At 40.7% G+C, this 20783-nt stretch overlaps 1 protein-coding gene across 2 annotated transcripts in view; it reads right to left on the reverse strand.

Moving 5' to 3' along the window:
* The window catches only part of PGF (placental growth factor), a gene marked incomplete in the record, with an annotated part of 845194 nt that overhangs the window by 230891 nt on the left and 593520 nt on the right, over window positions 1–20783 (reverse strand). For both annotated transcript variants that reach the window (XM_044064029.1, XM_044064030.1), the window contains 1 exon segment: window positions 16362–16558. In XM_044064029.1, the coding sequence (XP_043919964.1) occupies window positions 16362–16558 (197 nt within the window).

Consider the following 20783-nt stretch of genomic DNA (forward strand, 5'->3'; position numbering starts at 1 on the left):
TAATATAAGATAGAGAAGGAAGAATAGAAAAAAGAAATTATTACATCAGAAGGAGGGTAAAAGCTTGCTTATATATTGTAGAGGTAACTCATGAAAAGGGTAGTAGTGAGTGGTGAGTTACCTGCGAGAAGAAACTCACGACTTGGTGAGTATACAAAGATAAGAAAAACCTGGTTAAACGGACTAACAGAACATTGACAAAAGATTATTTAGCAAATCCAATAATAATCATATTATAATTATTACACCCAGCAACATTAACAGCAAAACACCTAAATATGAACAAAACAAAACAAGTTAAACACTCTGAACCAACTAAAACTAGTCTCTTTCGATTAACATCTGTTTAATTAGACCAATGTTTATTGAAGAGGAAAAAGCTGTTGGTAAGTCAGAAAGTTCAAAGTGTAAATAAAAGTATTTGATGGGAGTTGCACCAATACATCATTGCTAGAAAACTCTCGTTATGAATTGCCAGTAACCATTAATACCAGCTAGGACCCTAAGACATTAGTAACATTCTGGGTATCCAAACAACACCAGTAAGGAAGGAGTCACTGGGAAGGTTGCTGGAAAAACACCATGTAGAGGTGACATGGACCAAATAGATTTTGACAGCATTCGGAGATCCTGCCTTCCATGAAAACTGAAGATCCTGTAGCAGTAATACATTCATCAGGGCATTAGGCAACATATAAAAAAACTTATTGAACAGTGTTGATAGTTAAAACAGTATAAAAATAACAAAATCAAGTGTGTGATGTTAGGTCAAGCATCGTGTGACTCTGCATGCATGAATGATGATCATCCTCCGTGAAGACTGCTGAAAGCCATTTAATTAAGGCACAGAGAGCAGCTGGTAAATGAGCAAAAAGAAGACCTTTGTGGTAAGTTGTTTGAGCCCTCAGCAGTACCAACAAGCTTTTTTATTTAAAAAAAAAAAAAAACTCATTAATATATATGAAAGCTTAGTTAACAGTATTGGTGGTTAAATGAGACTCATGTGAGCATAACTAAGAGCGCAGAACTAGATTGGGCATCTTGTGACACTCTGATCAAGAGGGAAGATTCCATGTGGGAACAATGTAAGCCACTTGTAAAAGGGACCCCCTATGTAATAATAAATTGCTGCAATGGTTCCCAGCTATCTGAAAGTAAAAAACTTGAGAAGGCAAAGTGAAAATTGCAGATATAAACTACACAGAGGATAAAGATGCAAATCAGATTACTGGAAGGGCAGTCGGAAGCCTTCCTATGCTATCCGGTGCTTAAAAAGCAGTACATAACTTAGATTAGTGTAGGTTATCTTCTACAGAACAGGAATACTATTGAAAGCTTTAAGAAAGACTTCTTTTGCCTCATTAGGAGAGTTAGCAGAGAATCTTGACCCATTATGGATGAATATAAGTGTGCTTGGATATCTCATTTGGAACTTGATATCCTTTTTAATAAGATCTGTGCAAAACAGAGCCAGCTTCTGTCTGTCAGATTTTATAGAGAGAGGTAAATCTTGTGCAAAAGACAATTTATATTTGTTCCATGTAAAGGATTTATGTTTTTTGGCAGCTAGAAGAATTCTTTGGGTGTCTTGGAAATTTAAAAGTCTTGTGTAAACTTGACGCAGTGTGGTAGAATCCTATTTTTTGTAAGTGGCGCGATGTGCTCTCTCTATTATTATATCAGAAGTACATCCATCAGAGTGTAAAAGTTGTTCAAATATCTGTTTAGATATTTTAAGTAAGTCCTGGTTATCATAAGACTCAGGGAGACATCTGATTAGTATATTGTTTTGCTGACTCCTTGCCTCGAGGTCTGTTAGCTTTGACTGAAGCTCCGTGATGGAAGAAGTTTTGGTACGGAGCTCATCAGTTAAGGTTTTGATAAGGAATTCATTTGATTGTGTTTTTTGTTCAAGAGTGTCTACTCTATCAGCAATTTGGTTTATAGTATTACCAAACTTAGCCAGTTGATCAGAAAAACCTTGAATTGCGAGTTGGATAGGCTGAAGTGCTTGTCTGAGTTCTTCCATGTGAAAGCTTGTTTCATCCTTGGTTTTAGCGCTGATTTTACTGGAATCCATTGCTTGTTTATTAATTCTCTGTCTTTTGGAGCCTACCTCTTTTTCTGGTGAGAAAACTGTTGATAGTTTAGCCTTGGTAGTCTGAATCTCCATAGAGTCGGGTTCCTTTGCTATGCTTGAAATGGCCTTGGTAAACTGGATTTGCAGAGGATAGTACAGGCCCTTGAATACACGTGGCTGGAGCACTTGCTCAAAATATGAGAATAATATAAGTTTTAGTCCATGTATTATTAATAAAAAAGGTGAACTAGTAGCTTAAAGATAGATTAAATTACCCTCTCCTTCAGAAAAAGGTACTAGCGTGTATAAGAGGGTAATATCCTTAAAAAACTGAAACTGAGGTAAGGAGCTCAGTGCAAAGGGTGCACTCTAGGCAACCACCATCTTGGAATCCACAAAGTGCTCACCATTTTTGTACTGTGGATTAAACTTTGGAGCTTTATTTGATACTATCTGCTGTGGTCTGGTGTTTCCTATATTTTTCTGCAAATACTAGTTGTTTGGGAACCCAGTCTGCTCATACCACTTTGCATTTTTTATTTGATATCTATCTGTCTATATATATATATATATATATATATATATATATATATAATATATATATAGATAGATATATATAGGGACCTGTATCTGTGTGTGTATATGTTACATGGTGATTGCATGGAGAAAGAGTTTTGTAACTGGAAAGCCTTGTTGTGTTTTATTTTTTACTCATTAAAATTGTGTTTGGCTTTGAGCTCCTGTTGTTTTTTCTTGGATATTCTTGTTGTTTTGTCTTCAAGAGCTCTTTGGACATCAGGAGTGGTTGTTTTTTGTTTGTGTGTGTGTGTGTGTGTGTGTGTGTGTGTGTGTGTGTGTGTGTGTGTGTGTGTGTGTGTGTGTGTGTGTGTGTGTGTGTGTGTATAAAAAATACATATACACACACACACACACATATATATATATATATATATATATATATATATATATATATATATATATATATATATATATATATATATGGCTGTACATTGAAATATACCTCAAAAGAAAAAAAATTGATCCAAAAGCAATGAAGCACAAAACAATGAATCCCCCCAAAAAGCTCATGCCTTTTTTTTTTCTTTTGTACAGTAAAAGCAAATTGAGACCTCACACTCCCTGGTAACTATATATACCAACTCCAAGATTGCTCTACATTGGGGAAAGAGAAAATTATGTGATCCCCAATGTTTGTGATCTTGCACAAACTTAATGTCAGCAAAAGTAATCAAATGAGTTTTGACAATTCTGCTAGCAGGAAAGATATATATATATATATATATATATATATATATATATATATATATATAGAGAGAGAGAGAGAGAGGTTCCCTTCGGAATCTTGAAATCCTAAAACGTTGAATTTCATATGGTCGAGACCAAATGATCAAAGTTTTAGAGCTTTGACATTTTGAATGGAGATCTGCATACAGCGTGGAATGGGATTTTCCTTTTCCTCACTGTAGTGCGATCTCAGAGTTGGTATATTTAAGTAGCGGGGGTGTGGGGGATGTAGGGGGGCTTCTCCCCTGCAGAAACACTGAGAAAGTTGCTTTTAGTTTTTTGCTGGATTTATTTCGGAATGTCAAGATTCTGAAACATAGATCATATGGTCTCGATCATATGAAATTTGATGTTTTGAAAATTCAAGATTCAAAAGTGAATGCGAAAGTGCATTTATTCGAAAATGCACTTTTGTGAAAATCAGTTGAGTGAAACAAAAAATAAAAAATAATACACTAAAATGTAAGCAGGGGAGCAAGCCTCCCTTTGCTCCCTATGTGGGGGCTGTACCCCTTACACCCCTGCTACTTATATATATATATATATATATATATATATATATATATATATATATATATATACTAACTCCAAGATCGCACTGTAGTGGGGAAAAGGAAATATTCCCTTATCCTCATTGTACCACGACCTACAACAACAAGCTTCTCTACCATACACCTGTAAAAGACACAGTACCTGCACCACCACAGGTTCCTGGAACTGGCGATCTCACATTGCTCAACTGATTTTCACGAAAGTGCATTTTCGAATAAATGCACTTTCACAAAATTGGACACAAAATTGCAGTTCAGTGAGCTGTAATTTCAGTGGGTCAAAGAAGACTGACTAAATGTCCCATCCCTCCAGAATCTACTCCAACCCTATCGCACCACCAGACCACTAAGATCCAGCAGCAAAAATCACTTGCAGATCACTAAAGCCAATAACTCTGCTGGTGAAGCACTATTCTCTTGCACCATGGCCAAATTATGGAACTCCCTCCCACCCACAATTACCTCCATACCATCAGGCACCCACTTCAAAACTTTACTAAAAGCGCTCCTAAAAACATGCTGGCTATGCCCTTGCAACTCCCACTCTAATATCATCCACCCCATCCAACCACTACCTTTCTTTCCACTCCACTAACTACCTTGATTATAGCACGCTCAGATGCTCATAAGCCTAGTACTTATTATACAGCAGGAACTTCTTATTGTAACATTTGTTAATGTCTGGTATGCACTTCACAAATAAAGGTTCTAATTGTCTACAGATGTACTATGTTCTTCATCTGTAAATATGTTGTAAGTAATTGCTATGTAAATTGTTAATCACTATGTAATCCATTGTAAATAATGTCTGTTTATTTTAACTGTGGAGCTTTTCTCCTCGGGCCTCCGCTGAAAATGGACCTATGTCCAGTCGGACACTCCCGGTCAACAAATTTAAATAAATAAATAAATAAATAAATAAATAAATAAATAAAATATAAATATACACATAAAAGCACATATATCAGATCATAAGTTCTTATGTGTTCAGATCACAAATGAGCAGTAAGGAATACTTTATTCTTAATAGCAGGATCATAGACTCGATCTGCACACCATATATATAATAACGTTTTGAAGGCTTAACATTACGAGGAATTCTATTCTACAACGTATTATAGGTATTGCTAATATTAGACCTACTCATACCTCTCAACCTCTTAGAGGAATAAATCTGGACAAAGCCTAAAATAATGGGGGGGGGGGCAAAGGCCCAAAAATAGGGACAGATTTTAAATATTGCTCTTATAAACTTAGAAAGTTTCTAGTGTAACAGCATTGTGTTAGCTTGCATTTTCTAAATGATATAAAGTCTGAATTTATTTATTATTTTATTTTATTTATTTATTTTACATTTGTTAACTGGGAAAGTCCGACTGGATGCATGTCCTTTTTCAGCGGAGGCCCAATCCTTAGTGCTTTGCCAGAAAAAACACAAATTTTATGAAGAACACAAAAAATATGGCACACAAATATGGCCATTCTGCAAAAATCTTGACAGTTGAGAGGTATGGCTCCTATTTACTGATACCATATAATTTAAATTATTATGATTATCAGTTTTATCAGATAAGTGAATATCCATGTCAAACAAAGTACTTGATCATGAATGAAATATGCTATAAGCAAACAACAATCTTCCATGGATGTATCTATAGTGGATGGAATATAATTTCAGTTTATGACCTCTGTCACTATATTCTATTTCCTTAACTGTAAAAAAATCAATATTCTAAGTCTTCTCTGAACACCTGCCAGACAATTAAGCTGAACAGCTGTATAAGAACAAAAAATGCCATTATAGTCTACAATAGATCTTACATGAGTTTTATACAAAGCAATTAAAGAATCTCCATCTCTAGTTGCAATGTTTTTAATAAAAAAAAAATAAAACTTCCATACAGCGTTTTTACAAATGCTATCAACATGTCTCACAAATGAAGATTTGCCACTGAGAGCACAAGCCTTTTTGACATCTGCCTGTACGGATGCCTCCTCCCAACATATCTGCCCCCACAATTAAGAGTCGTACACAAGTATTTTTCTATTTCTTGAATGTGTTACAATGTATTGGAGATACTGAGTAGGAACGTACTGGAGTAGCTGCTGCAATGGGAGTCTGTTCTTTACTCACATGTGCTATAGGGACAACATTCTGAATTACAGTGAGTGGTTAAACTGGCCTCTAACTGTGCAGCAGCAGAAATTAATTTTTACACCTTTTATGAAGTCTTTTATCAATAACTTAAGCTGTGTGTAGTGCAGTTTATATGCATCAGGTTCCATAGATATGCTAATTTCACAGTATCTGCAGCAGCACCAGAAACTAGAAACTTGGACCGCACTGACTTAGGCATTAAATGCACTGCAAGTTTGATCTCATGATGTAAAAAATGGGGTCTACATTATAACCTTGAAGGTTTAATACTTTGAATGCATAAAGATCGAACTTTATGCATCGAAGTATTAAACCATTGAACCCTAATAAAAAAATTATTAAAACAAACAAACAAAAAAAAACTAAAGCGTTTACGCAGGGGGGCAAGCCCCCTGCGCCCCCCACTCCCCTGCTATTTAAATATACCAACTCTGAGATCGCACAACATTGAAGTAAACGGAAATTTCCCCTTACGGAGATTTCCGTTTAAACATTTGATGTTCTGTGCTTTCAGTAATCTCGTGTTGACAATATCGTATTTGATATTGTCAGACTTTGAGATTCTGATAAAGACCCAAAAAATGTGATCAGCTTAATGCTTCTTTTCAGAAATACCAGAGAAAGATCCATAGCAAGAAAGAAAAAAATCTCTAAATTGATAGTGATGGTACATTCATTAATCTAGCCAGCAGTACTGGTATTGCAATGCGTACCTCTCAAATGTCCACATTTTCGCAGAATGTCCAGATTTTTGTCTCAAAATGTTGGTCTATTCCTCATAACATTTTTGTTTTTCTTGCAAATCACTGGGGATGATCTGATAAATGAAATTAGTAAATAATGTCATACATTTGAGTTTCAGACTTCATATCCTTTAGAAAATACATGTTATAGGTTCATAGGTTCATACTAGGCTATCTGCCCTAGGGCATTTATAAGCCTAGCCAGAATGTGTTTGGCTTTCGCCACCCATTTTAAATTTATTTTGCTATGCCCTTTTTCGAGGTTAGTATACTGTGCCTCTGTCTAACAGTGACACAGAAGTGATTCCCGGGGTAAACCTACGATCTCCCATCCACTCATCAAGATTCCTCTTGAAGAGAGTCAATGAGGGACTCTGCCTAACCTGGACTGGGATTTTATTCCAGAGTGAAGGGAGCCTCTGGGTTATGAATCTGTCCCTCCAGCATGTCCTATTTATTTCAGTGCTGAGGTTCAAGTCTCTTGAGCACGTAGCTCGATGGGATTTGGATTTTCTGAGGTGCAGCATGTCCATTAATTCCGGTTGGACATGGCTTTATCGTCAGGCACAGATCGCCTCTGAACAGGCGGTATGCCACTGAGTAGAGCTGGAGTTTCTTTAACCGGGCAGCATATGGCATCTGTTTGAGCCCTTTGATCCTCTTGGTGAGGTACTTTTGGGGTCTTTCCAGTTGCTGCAGATGTCTGGTAAGGTACATCCCAAAAGGGGCATTGTACTCAATTATGGGCTTGATGAGGGATGAGTAAAGAGGCACGATGACCTCCCCTGATCTAGATGTGAATCCTTCATGATTAGGTGGGCTATATAAAATGTTTTTCTAACCACTTTGGCCACGTGGTTGTCAAATGAGAGATTGCTATCAACTTGGGTCCCCAGGTTCCCTAATTACTTCTTCTGTACTTAATGGATTACCACCTATGTGGTAATTTGTGGGCACTTTGTTTTGCCAAAGGGATGACTATACACATTTTGGCATTTAGCTTGAGGCCATGGCTCTGGCACCAGTTGTCTGTTTCTATGAGGCCCTTTTGGAGGATGCTTGTGTCGGCTGGAGAGTCGATTATGGCGCCCAGTTTGCAGTCATCTGCGAACTTGGACAGCCACAGTCCTTCCGTGTTGGCCTGTACCTCCGAGAAATATATACCGAACAAGAGAGGTCCCAGGACTGAGCCTTGTGGGACACCACTTGAAACTGGTTTGGAGTCTGACATGGCTCCAGCAATTATAGCCATGTGGGTTCTGTCCTTGAGCCAGTTTGCAATCCATCTAGTGACATAGGGGTTTATATTTAAGCTGGTGAGCTTATCTATAATGCCCGAGTGGGGTATTGTATCAAAGGCTTTTGCGAGGTCCAGGTAGGCTGTGTGGACCACCTTCCCCTCATCAATGGCCTTGGTGACTGTTTCAAAGAAATCAACCAGGTTTAAGAGGCAGGATCTGCCCTTAACAAAGCTGAACTGGGTAGGATCCAGTGTCTGTAGGTCCCCAATATCTTTATTTATGAGGTCCATGATGATCCTTTCCATAGCTTTGCAGACCAAGCTAGTCAGGCTTATGGGGTGATAGTTTCCAGGATCCGTTGAGGCACCACCTTTATGGAGAGGGACCACTGTTGCTGTACGCCACTCTTTGGGCACATATCCTGTTGTAAGGCTGAGATTGAACAGTAGTTTTATGTTTGGGTTTAGCTCTTCTTGGAGTTCATGTAGGATGCAGCCCGGGACACCATCTGGTCCCATTGATGCTGTGTTTTTTGCTTTGGAGAGGGAGGCTCTTACCTGAGCATCTGAGATGTCAGGGGGGCAGCACTCTGCTGAGATAGATATTTGCCCTTTTGGTGGGGAGGGGGCGGAGAAGTTTGCGCTGAACCTGTCAGCTAGGATGTTGGCAATGTCTGTGGGTTTGGTGTATTTTTTGTCATTTTGGACTAATTCTGAGCATATCTGGGAATTACCACCCAGGTTCCTAACATAACTAAAGAAAGCCTTGTGATTATCCTTAGTGTCCTGTGCAATTTTTCTCTCGAAGCTGGCCTTAGACAATTTTATGAGTGCCCGTAGTTTTTTGCTAATACTGATCATCAATGCATTCCCTTTTTGGGATTTTGCTCTATCATTTAGTAGCTTCCTCCTTCTATTGTATAGTTTGTTTATGGCTGGGGTTCACCAGACAGGACGTCTGCCTTTGCAGGATTGGGTATTGGTTTTATTTGGGATTGCATGATCCATGCATTCCTGAAGGTGTTCATAGAATGCGTTTATAAAGGATTCTGCAGTCTGGGCCGTATTTTCCACAGGCCCGGGGGCTTTGAAGGATTCCACCTCGGTTTTGAGGAGTGTAAAATTTGCTTTAGAGAAGTTTTTCACTGTGGTTTTCTGGGCAGGGGGTGGGGTAGGGATGTGAATATCCAGTGAGATTAGTTTATGGTCTGATCTTACCAGTGAGGGATACACTTCTGGTCTGGAGCATAGAGTCCCCATGTTGGTGATGATCAGGTCCAGTATGTTTTCCCCTCTTGTGGGAGTGGTAACAAGTTGTTCCATAGCATTTGAGTTTATAAATTCTAGGAACCTTGGGCTAGGGTGTTGGAGCTAGAGTAATGCTCCCAGTCTATGTTTGGGTAGTTGAAGTCGCCCAACTTGCTCCTACAGTACTTATTACCTTGATACGGCACTCTTGTCATAGATAGTACCCCAAAAAGGCAACCCCCCATTTCTCGATCACCCACGTCCCCCGGAATCATTTTTTAAAGTTTTTTCGTCTACCCTTCTAGCATGTCGAGGGATCAGTTGCTAGTGTCCTCTCCTGCTCAGCTGGTGAACCTGGGAATATTGAGGCAATGTTTCAATTGCCTCATGTACACAGACAACCCTTTCCTCCTCCCACAAAACACAAATACATGCGAGAGATGCAACTATATGGCCAAACTGGAGGATGAGCTCTCTCAACATAGGACTGGCAAGACCAGTCAGGAGGAGAAGGTTACCACACACACTATAGACCCAGTCTCACATAGTACCATTACAACCTCAAATCATACACATAAACACACAAAGACATACTCGGAGGCTCTGATCAAAAATCTACCAAAACAGCAGAGGCCACCAAAGCAGACACCCAAACAACCACCACCTCAGAACACAACACCCGCAACACATAGACCTCACAGTCAGAGTGTCAAACAGTCACAGCCCTTAAGGCCAAACACAATGCCAGACACACTAGTCATTGGTGACTCCATAGTCAGACACACTGATGTCCCGCCACCAGACTGAGTAAGGAGAAGGTCACAGTAAGCTGCCTGTCGGGCGCTAGAATCCGCCACATAACGCAAGCACTCAGGTCTCTCAACAGCAGGTACAAATATGACTCAGTCATTGTCCATGCTGGTGTAAACGACCTGAGACGTACCTCCTTGGACTACATGAAAAGAGACATTGAGGAGCTCTCTGATTATGTAGCCCAGGCAGGTATGACCCTGACCTTGAGCAGTATCCTACCTTCACCAAGAATGATGCCACAATACAGAGATAAGATGATCAGCTTTAACAATTGGCTTAAACACTGGTGTCATTCAAAGGGGATCCAGCATCTGTCTGCCTGGGATGACATGCTGGACAAGCCACGCTAAGGGACGGCTTGCACCTGTCACCCTGGGATTCCGGATATTGGCAAAGGCTCTTGCCACCCCCATAGTGCCATTTTTAGGCAAGGCACAAATTCTAAACCTATCACCCTAGAACACAAAAAAGGAAAAAACTAAGGGTAATGCTGCGCAATGCCAGAAGTCTAAATCTCAAAATGCACTCGAGGCCCTTCTCAGTATGGAGAACATCGATGTCTGTGCTGTGACAGAAACCTGGTTCAAGGCTCCTGAGAGCACCCCAGCTATCAGGTTTTACCTCATATCATGCCCGCCCCAAAATCCGGACAATACCAAGAAAGGAGGGGTATCCATATTCATCAAGGACACCCACACCTCAAGACTGGTGGCAACGCACGATGCATCGGAGACCATCCAGGTGCAATTAACCATAGGCAAGACTGCTCTGCAAATTGTAGCATGTTACAGGCCACCCTCACAAACTCAGGAAACTCACATGGCCTTCCTGAAAACACTAGAGGGGATAAATGTATCACCAAACACCATCATACTAGGTGACTTCAATTACCCTAATATAGACTGGGAACACTACTCAAGCCCAAACACCCTAGCCCAAAAGTTCCTGGAATTCATAAACTCAAATGCCATGGAACAACTAGTCACCATCCCCACAAGAGGAGATAACATACTTGATCTCATCATCACGAACATGGGAGCACAATGTTCAACACCGGAAGTATACCCCTCACTGGTGAGATCAGATCACAAACTAATCTCGCTGGAGGTCCTCATCCCACCCCACCTGAAATAAAAAGACCACAGTAAAGAACTTCTCAAAAGCCGACTTCACACTTCTAAAGACTAGTGTGGTCTCCTTTCAGGCCCCGAGCAAGGAAAACAATACTCAAGCCGCTGAATCACTTACAAACGCCTTCTACCAGCACCTGCAGGACTGCATGGATAAGGCAATCCCAAGCAAAACAAAGACTCTTTGTACCAAAGGCAAGCGTCCAGTCTGGTGGACCCCAGCCATAAACAAACTCTACAACAAAGGAGGAAGCTACTACAAGATAGAGCAAAATCCTTAAAAGGTAAGACACCCTTGATCACTATAAGTAAAAACTAAGAGCTCTCATAAAATCATCCAAAGCAAATTTGAGAGAAAAATAGCTAAAGACTCAAAAGACAATCATAAGGCCTTCTTTAGCTATGTTAGAAACCTAGGAGGAAACTCCCAGATATGCTCAGAACTAGTTCAAAATGATGTGAAGATTACTGATCCTACAGACATTGCCAACATACTGGCTGACAGGTTCAGTGCAAACTTCTCCCCTCCCCAAAGGAGAGATATCTATACCAAATGAGTGCAGCCCCCAAACATCTCCAGCCCAAGTGAGAACTGCTCTCTCCAAAGCAAAAACACAGCATCCATGGGACCCGATGGTGTCCCCGGCTGTGTGCTCCACGAACTCAATGAGGAATTAAACCCACAGCTAGGACAGCTGTTTAATCAAAGTCTTACCTCTGGATGCACCCAGGAGTGGCACACTGCAACTGTGGTCCCACTTCACAAAGGCGGTGCCTCCACAGACCCTGGAAATTACCGCCCATTAGCTTGACAAGCCTTATCTGCAAAGCCATGGAGAGGATCATAATGGACCTCATAAATAAAGACATAGGGAATTTGCAGACTTTGGATCCAACCCAGTTTGGCTTTGTCAAAGGCAGATCATGCCTTTTAAACTTGGTTGACTTTTTGAAACAGTCACCAAAGCCATTGATGAGGGAAAGGCAGTCCATACAGCCTACCTCGATCTGGCTAAGGCCTTCGATACAATACCCCACTCGGGTATCATTGAAAAACTCATCAGCTTAAATGTTAACCCATACATCACAAGATGGGTTGCAAACTGGCTGAGTGACAGAACCCACAGGGTCAGAGTTGCTGGCGCCATGTCAGACTCAAAGCCTGTCACAAGTGGTGTCCCACAGGGCTCAGTCCTGGGCCCACTCTTGTTTGGCATCTACTTTTCCAGTACAAGCAAACACTGGAGGTTATGGCTGACAAAGTTTGCAGATGACTGCAAACTGGGCCATAGTAGAAAACACATCTGACACAGATATCCTTCAGAAGGGTCTCACAGAAACAGATAACTGGTGCCAGAGCCACGGCCTAAAGTTAAATGCCAAAAATGCATAGTCATACCCTTCGGGAAAAACAAGGTTACCCCTAGCTACCAAATAGGTGGCAATCCACTGAGCACAGAAGAAGTTATCAGGGACCTGGGGACCCAGGTTGATAGTAGTCTGTCATTCGACACCCATGTAGCTAAAGTAGTTAGGAAGTCCTTCTACATTGCCCACCTTATCATGAAGGGATTCTCATCTAGATCAAGGGAGGTCATAGTCTCCCTTTACTCATCACTCATCAGACCAATGATTGAGTACAATGCCCCATTCGGAATGTATCTGACCCGACACTTGCAGCAGCTGGAGAGGCCACAAAAGTTCCTCACCAAAAGGATAAAGGGTCTCAAAATCTGTCCTATGCTGCCCGACTGAAAGAACTCCAGCTCTATTCAGTCGCCACCGCTGCTCAGAGGTGACCTTTGCCTAACATACAAGGCCATGTCAAACCCAGATTTGATGAATATGCTTCACCTCAAAAATCTAGATCCATCAGAGCCACAAGGGCGGGAGACTTAAACCTCGACACGGCTATTAATAGGACGTGCTGGAGAGATAGATTCATCACCCAAAGACTCCCTATGCTGTGGAACAAAATCCCGGTACATGTGAGGCAGAGCACCTCGCTGGCCTTGTTCAAGAGAAATCTTGACCAATGGATGGGAGATCGCAGATATACCCCAGGAATTACCTCAGTGTCACTGCTCGACAGAGGCACAGCAAAATAATGGGTATAGTTCCCCATACTAAAGGGGTGGCGTAAGCCACAAAACAATGGGCTAGGCTTATAAATGCCCTCGGGCAGATAGCCTAGTATGAACCTATGAACCTATGAACCTAATATAATGGTGTTTGGAGAGACCTTCATATTTTCCAGTGTTCTCAGGAAGGCCGAGTGGGGTTCCTGGGTTTGGGAGGGTGGTCTGTAGCAGGCTATAAACTGGAAGGCAGACAATACTATTTTTGGGCCTTTGAACCCCATTATGTCAGACTTTGTCCAGATTTCGTGGGCTAAGAGGTTGAGAGGTATGCTGTCAGACTTTGTCCAGATTTCGTGGGCTAAGAGGTTGAGGGGTATGCTGTCAGACTTTGTCCAGATTTTGCTGGCTAAGAGGTTGAGGGGTACGCTGCAATGTGATGTTTCTTTGCTCCACTTTCATGTAAATATCATCACAGATTGTTGGAGAGGCCATGCTTTAGGTATAAAAAAATTCCATCATGGCTTTGAGTTCAAGGTTTGATACAAATGAAAATGGAAGAGTTTCAGAGGCCAATATCTCACCTATGCCCCTGGTTAGACACTTTACTTTAAGCCTCATTCAAATCAAACCTTCATACCTGCTCAGAAACATCCCTTTACAGGTTCTTGAAAACTACTGCTTAGGCAGACTGAGCTGAGAAGCTGGAGGACTTAAAATATGCACTGCTGTAGTTCTACAGGTGCTGCAGTGCCCCAGTCCTGCAGGGGCTGCAGTGCCCCCATCCTGCAGGTGCTGCAGTGCCCCAGTCCTGCAGGTGCTGCAGTGCCCCCATCCTGCAGGTGCTGCAGTGCCCCAGTCCTGCAGGTGCTATAGTGTCCCAGTCCTGCAGGTGCTGCAGTGTCCCAGTCCTGCAGGTGCTAGAGTGCCCCAGTCCTGCAGGTGCCGCAGTGCCCCAGTCCTGCAGGTGCTGCAGTGCCCCAGTCCTGCAGGTGCTGCAGTGCCCCAGTCCTGCAGGTGCTGCAGTGCCCCTGTCCTGTAGGTGCTGCAGTGCCCCAGTCCTGCACATACTGCAGTGTCCCCATCCTGCAGGTGCTGCAGTGCCCCCATCCTGCAGGTGCTGCAGTGCCCCAGTCCTGCAGGTGCTGTAGTGCCCCAGTCCTGCAGGTGCTGCAGCACCCCAGTTCTATAGGTGCTGCCTCCCCTTAGTTTTACAGGTGTTGCAATGCTTTAATTCTATAGGTGGTGCAGTGCCTTAGTTTGATAGGTGCTATATCCCCTTAGTTCTACAGGTGTTGCAGTGCCTTAGTTCTACAGGTGCTGTATCCCCTTAGTTCTACAGGTGCTGTATCCCCTTAGTTCTACAGGTGGTGCAGTGCCTTAGTTCTACAGGTGCTGTATCCCCTTAGTTCTACAGGTGGTGCAGTGCCTTAGTTTGATAGGTGCTGTATCCCCTTAGTTCTACAGGTGGTGCAGTGCCTTAGTTCTATAGGTGCTGTATCCCCTTAGTTCTACAGGTGGTGCAGTGCCTTAGTTCTATAGGTGGTACAGTGCCTTAGTTCTATAGGTGGTACAGTGCCTTAGTTTTATAGGTGCTGTATCCCCTTAGTTCTACAGGTGGTGCAGTGCCTTAGTTCTATAGGTGGTGCAGTGCCTTAGTTTTATAGGTGCTATATCCCCTTAGTTCTACAGGTGGTGCAGTGCCTTAGTTCTATTGGTGGTACAGTGCCTTAGTTCTATAGGTGGTACAGTGCCTTAGTTCTATAGGTGGTACAGTGCCTTAGTTTTATAGGTGCTGTATCCCCTTAGTTCTACAGGTGGTGCAGTGCTTTAGTTCTACAGGTGGTGCAGTGCCTTAGTTCTATAGGTGGTACAGTGCCTTAGTTCTATAGGTGCTATATCCCCTTAGTTCTACAGGTGGTGCAGTGCCTTAGTTTGATAGGTGCTGTACCCCCATAGTTCTACAGGTAAATGTGCTAGTTCTGTAGAAGCTACAATGACTTAGTTTATGGGTTCATATGTAAGTAACAGGCTAGGCACCTTTGTGGGCAGGTGTGCTCATTGAAGGCTGTGGTGGCCGAGGCGCTAAGACATGTTTCAGTAATAAATTTTCCAACTGGTATCATTGTTGTTTTTCACCTTTGTGGGCAGTTTTAAGCCTGGCCAGTTTCCCTTTTGTGCTTGAAATAACCTATCCCATTTGGTTATAGTTTGGCCTTACCCTTGCATGGTTGATAATTATATATTACCCCTTCTATAGGTACATATAAAAATATAGTACCACAATGTGAGAACACATACGATTTAGATATAAATAGGGGAAAAATTGAAAATGCTAATAATGAAACTAAAGTAAAGAATCTGGGCTGCTTGTTGATTAACTAAGATGCTACTTTAACAATAAAACACTAAAGACAGGGGCCACCTGGAAAAATGTAGTGAAACTTTAGTTTACAAAAACAGAAAGAGACAAAGTCGATAAAACAGAACAGCACAGAATGGAAGTTGCAGAACATGCAAAACACAAAAGGAGATAAAGCCATAATACATAAGAAAGGTGAAAATTGGCAGAACAGAAACTATTCCCAAAACAGAAGCCACTCTGAGTTTTTTAGATCAGAGTCCCAAAGCAAGTACTTTGAGACCAAAATACATTAAGTTCATGATGCTTTCTTTGTAGTTCAAACTTGCAAAGAATATCATATTAACCATCTGTAATATAACATGATATACACAGTATAACTTACACTTTTCCATGCAATCATATATATATATATATATATATATATATATATATATATATATATATATATATATATATATATATATATATATATATTAGTGAACTGCAGTTATTTCATCTTACTGTGCCATACACCTGCTTTATGATATTTCAGAAATGAAGCAGAATCCAGTTACATTAACCACAGCTTTCCTTTTGGTGCATTTTAAATACATACATTTAATTCCATTTTGGGAATGACATGAACACAAGTGGAAATACTGAAGACACACCTGCATGGTGATGTTGCGGGTTTCCTTCGGCAGGCACTGCAGTTTCTCATCACCACAGCAACCAGCGCAGCGCTGCACTGCAACACAGGAAGGACTGAAGATGTGTTCCACCTCACTTGGATACTCAACCACAATGTTTATCAGCACTTCGATGGTGTGGCAGTAGCTCTGTCTCCAAACCACTTCAAATGGAACCACTGAAAGAGAAGACCACAGTTAGAGATGAATGTAAGAGAGTGTGTGTAGCCTTGTTGCCTAATTCAAATGTTTCCAGGAAGTTGCAAGGCAGATTGATAAAATGGACTAGGAATTACCTGAAACAGACAGGTAACTTTTATGCAGTGGTGGCTGGTGACTTCAGAGCAAATGGGGCAGCAGGAAACAGCTAAATGGGTGGGACTAATTTAAATGGGGCGGAGCTCTATAGTGACAGGTAACCATTACGTGTGATCAAACAACAGATGGGGGGTCAGTCACTTTCATCCACAGACTGCCTCAGTACTCGCTCATTATAGTGGCTTCATGGACTATATACACCCCTAAGATATGCAGTTGCAATCAACAAGGTCAGCTGTAGGTGAAATATAGCCCTAGACAAAGGAGTCCATGGACTCTCTCATTGTGCATTGGTCCTTCATGCATTTCCTCAATGCCTTCCACTGCCCCCCCCCATCTTGACCCCATATCATTAAGAATGATTACATCTTTCTTGTTTTTTACAATTTGTCTTCCTTTTGAATTTTTTTCCCTCCATCCTTTTAACACATGTTAACCACCAAGATGCCACTGAAAGAAGTATAGATGAAGTAATTAAATTAAGTAGGGGTGTGGGATCCTCCAAGGGTTCTATATACTCTGAGGTGCATCTTAAGAGCTTTTTTATAACATTTTTATCCAATTATAGCCTGAACAAAACAAATAACTAAGGAAAGAAATTAAATTTAATTTTTTAGTCTTAAGCCTAATTAATGTTCAAAGGTAACAAGATAATAATTCCTAAAAAATGAGATTTCAAAGGATAAATAAATGGTATATGTGAATACTACCTTCCTCTTTACCCCATCAAATAAAAGATAGTTGCCTTATGTCTAGCCTTCTGGTGTTAGATTAGAATGAAAATAAAATCACAATTGGCTGCAGGCACACTTTATACACCCGAGGGTCTGGGGAAGGAAACCAGATCACCTGGATAAAAACCTACACACAGACAAGGAGTACATACAAATTCCACACAGAAGGACTTACACGTAAAAACTCGACCAGAGAACCAGGAACTTGGAGACAGTAATACTGTCTGGTGAACCACTGGGCCAGTGATTGGCTACTATAACACACATTGTGCTCAGAGTGTCCCTTAGCCTAACCAGCAGCCACTCAGTCCAGCCATTAAAGCCACATATACTGACTGTGTACACCTCAGATATCAGACTGTAATAAAGTAAAAATTATATTTGCCCACAATAATTTAACACACACACACACACACACACACACACACACACACACACACACACACACACACACACACACACACACACACACACACACACACAAAACAATCAACTGCAACCACTTACATTAGTTTGACTGTACACCACAGACTCAGATGATCGAATACAAACATAAACACCTGCCACAGAGGAGTGTATTGTCTTAGCTTAATACTGTCAGAGTACAAAGTACAATTCACTATGACTCCCACATACCTCTCAACCTCTCAGCTCAAGAACCGAGGATAAAGTTAAAATAATGGGGGACAAAGTACCAAAATCAGGGACAGATACTGCTCATGTATACCTGTAAAGTTGCTAGAATAATGTTTTGTATTAACTTCCTTTTTCTGAGGACTATTGGGTCCAAAGCTAAAATGCATGTCATTATTTACTGAATCCAATCCTCATAAATTTGTCAGGAAAAAACACAAACTTTATGAGGAACAGACCAAAATATGAAGCAAAAATAAGAGGCATTCTATGAAAGCAAGGCCACTTGAGGACATTTATGATCTTACACATTCCAGCATATGTAACACACGCACACACACACACACACACACACACACACACACACACACACACACACACACACACACACACACACACACACACACACCATGCCTCTCAGCTGTCTAAATCTTCACAGAATGTCCAGAGTTTTGCTTCATATTTCTGGTTTGTTCCTCATAAAAATTGTGGTTTGCTGGCAAATCACTGAGGACTGAAGTCAGTAAATATTGACATGCATTTGAGTTTCAGACATCATATCCCTCAGAAAAATGTATGCTAACAGAAATCCTGTTATTCTAGCAACTTTCTAAGTTTATAAATGCAATATTTAAAATCTGTCCCTATTTTTGAGCCTTTGTCCTCTCTATTATTTTAGGCTTTGTCCTTTTTTTTGGACTAATAAGTTGAGAGGTATGCACACACAAGACCATCAGTTACAGCCAGTTGCATGACTCACTCTACACCACCAAACTTGGATTGTTATCAAATGAATGAATAAATACATAAGTTAAAGGTACTAGGGGATGCAAATTTCTAACTAACTGCTGTCACAAATTGTGCAACTCACTTCATAACTCCCCGCTCTATAACTCTCAAACTCTTAGCTCAAGAATTAAGGAGAAAGCTAAACAATGGGGGATAAAGGACCAAAGTTAGGGACAGATATTCCCTTGGATTCATTAACAATTGTGTAGGCACCATGCCTACAAGATGTAAGCATGTTAGCTGGATACGCAGCAGTGCTAATTGAATATGCATACTGCTCATTGCACTTACACACTTGCAAGCAACTTTTCGAGGTCAGCAATAGTGTTCATGGCCATGGAAAGGTGCTTGCAATCATGAGCACAGAATGTAAACAAAATGGCTTGCATATAGGCAATGCTCACATATGAGCACACCGTGTATCCCAGACATGTTAATGTCAAGTACAGGGACATAATACAGAAGGAATGGAAGTGGAACGGGGGAATTGTACACAAATGGTGTAATACTGCATAATTAATTAATGTTGAAGGGGAAATGTTTAAAGTGTACTTGTATACTGCAAGCAAGGGAAATGTTTAACGTGTACTTGTATACTGCAGGCAAGTGAAATGTTTAAAGTGTACTTGTATACTGCAGGCAAGGGAAATGTTTAAAGTGTACTTGTATACTGCAGGCAAGGGAAATGTTTAAAGTGTACTTGTATACTGCAGGCAAGGGAAATGTTTAAAGTGTACTTGTATACTGCAGGCAAGGGAAATGTTTAAAGTGTACTTGTATACTGCAGGCAAGGGAAATGTTTAAAGTGTACTTGTATACTGCAGGCAAGGGAAATGTTTAAAGTGTACTTGTATACTGCAGGCAAGAGAAATGTTTAAAGTGTATTGATATACAGCAGGCAAATGTGACAAATTCTATAAGAAGCATTTCTGACATAAATCCTGTAATATTGATGTAATGATAGTGTGCATGACAATGCAGCAGTTATGTACATAAAAAACAGACATGCTAATAAAGGATGTAACAGGGACATAAAGCTGCAGTGTAACAAAGGGGAGTAAAAATGTGATATATATGTCAATTAAATGCTGACCTGAGATATCTGTTAGCGAGGTCAGAAGATACATTATGGGCTGAACGCACAGAATGCAGTTATTGCATATGAGATGTATAAACAGGAAATTAATGTATGCAAGCTGACACCACTGTTGTATTCCCCATCTCAGCATGTATATACAACAACAAAAGGACCTTACAACTGTAACATCAGGTGCATCAGAAATAGACATGTTTTTGCAAAGAAATGACAGTGGCACCTACAGGAAAGGGGTTCATCAGCTATGAGCGTGTAATAACCAATAACCTCGGTGGAGAATCCCTCTTCTCAAGTTACATTGGCAAAATCTGGAATGCCTTACCACAGGACATTACAAATATTTCATCCTTGTCTCAATTTAAGAAAATCCTCAAAAATCACTTTTCCAACAAATGGCTGTGCCTTGCTCTGCCCCTGACTAATCCATCTATCTCAATCAATACTAATATACCTCTTCTTTACAGTTACCAGCACTACATTTACTATAGGACATCTGGATCCCACATCAAACAAGAACAATATACCTAAAATGTATTTATTTCACTTATTTAACATTTACTTAACTTTTGTTTACCTGGAAGGTCTTACTGGATGCAGGTCCTTTTTCAGCAGAGGCCTGGGGAGAAAATCTCCACAAATAAAACAGAAAAGTTACAAAAAATTTTGATCAGGCAATAATCACTTCATATATCAAGATTATAGGATATTAATTATACATAACATATACCAAAAATAACCTAATAAGTCCTATGCAAATAATACCATTGGGTGGTATATGTCCTATACAAATAGTGCCATCGGGCGGTATATGTCCTATACAAATAATGCCATCGG

The sequence above is a fragment of the Protopterus annectens genome, chromosome 2.part2 (assembly GCF_019279795.1).
Source record: "Protopterus annectens isolate FY-2018-M chromosome 2.part2, PAN1.0, whole genome shotgun sequence".
Classification (NCBI taxonomy): Eukaryota; Metazoa; Chordata; order Ceratodontiformes; family Protopteridae; genus Protopterus; species Protopterus annectens.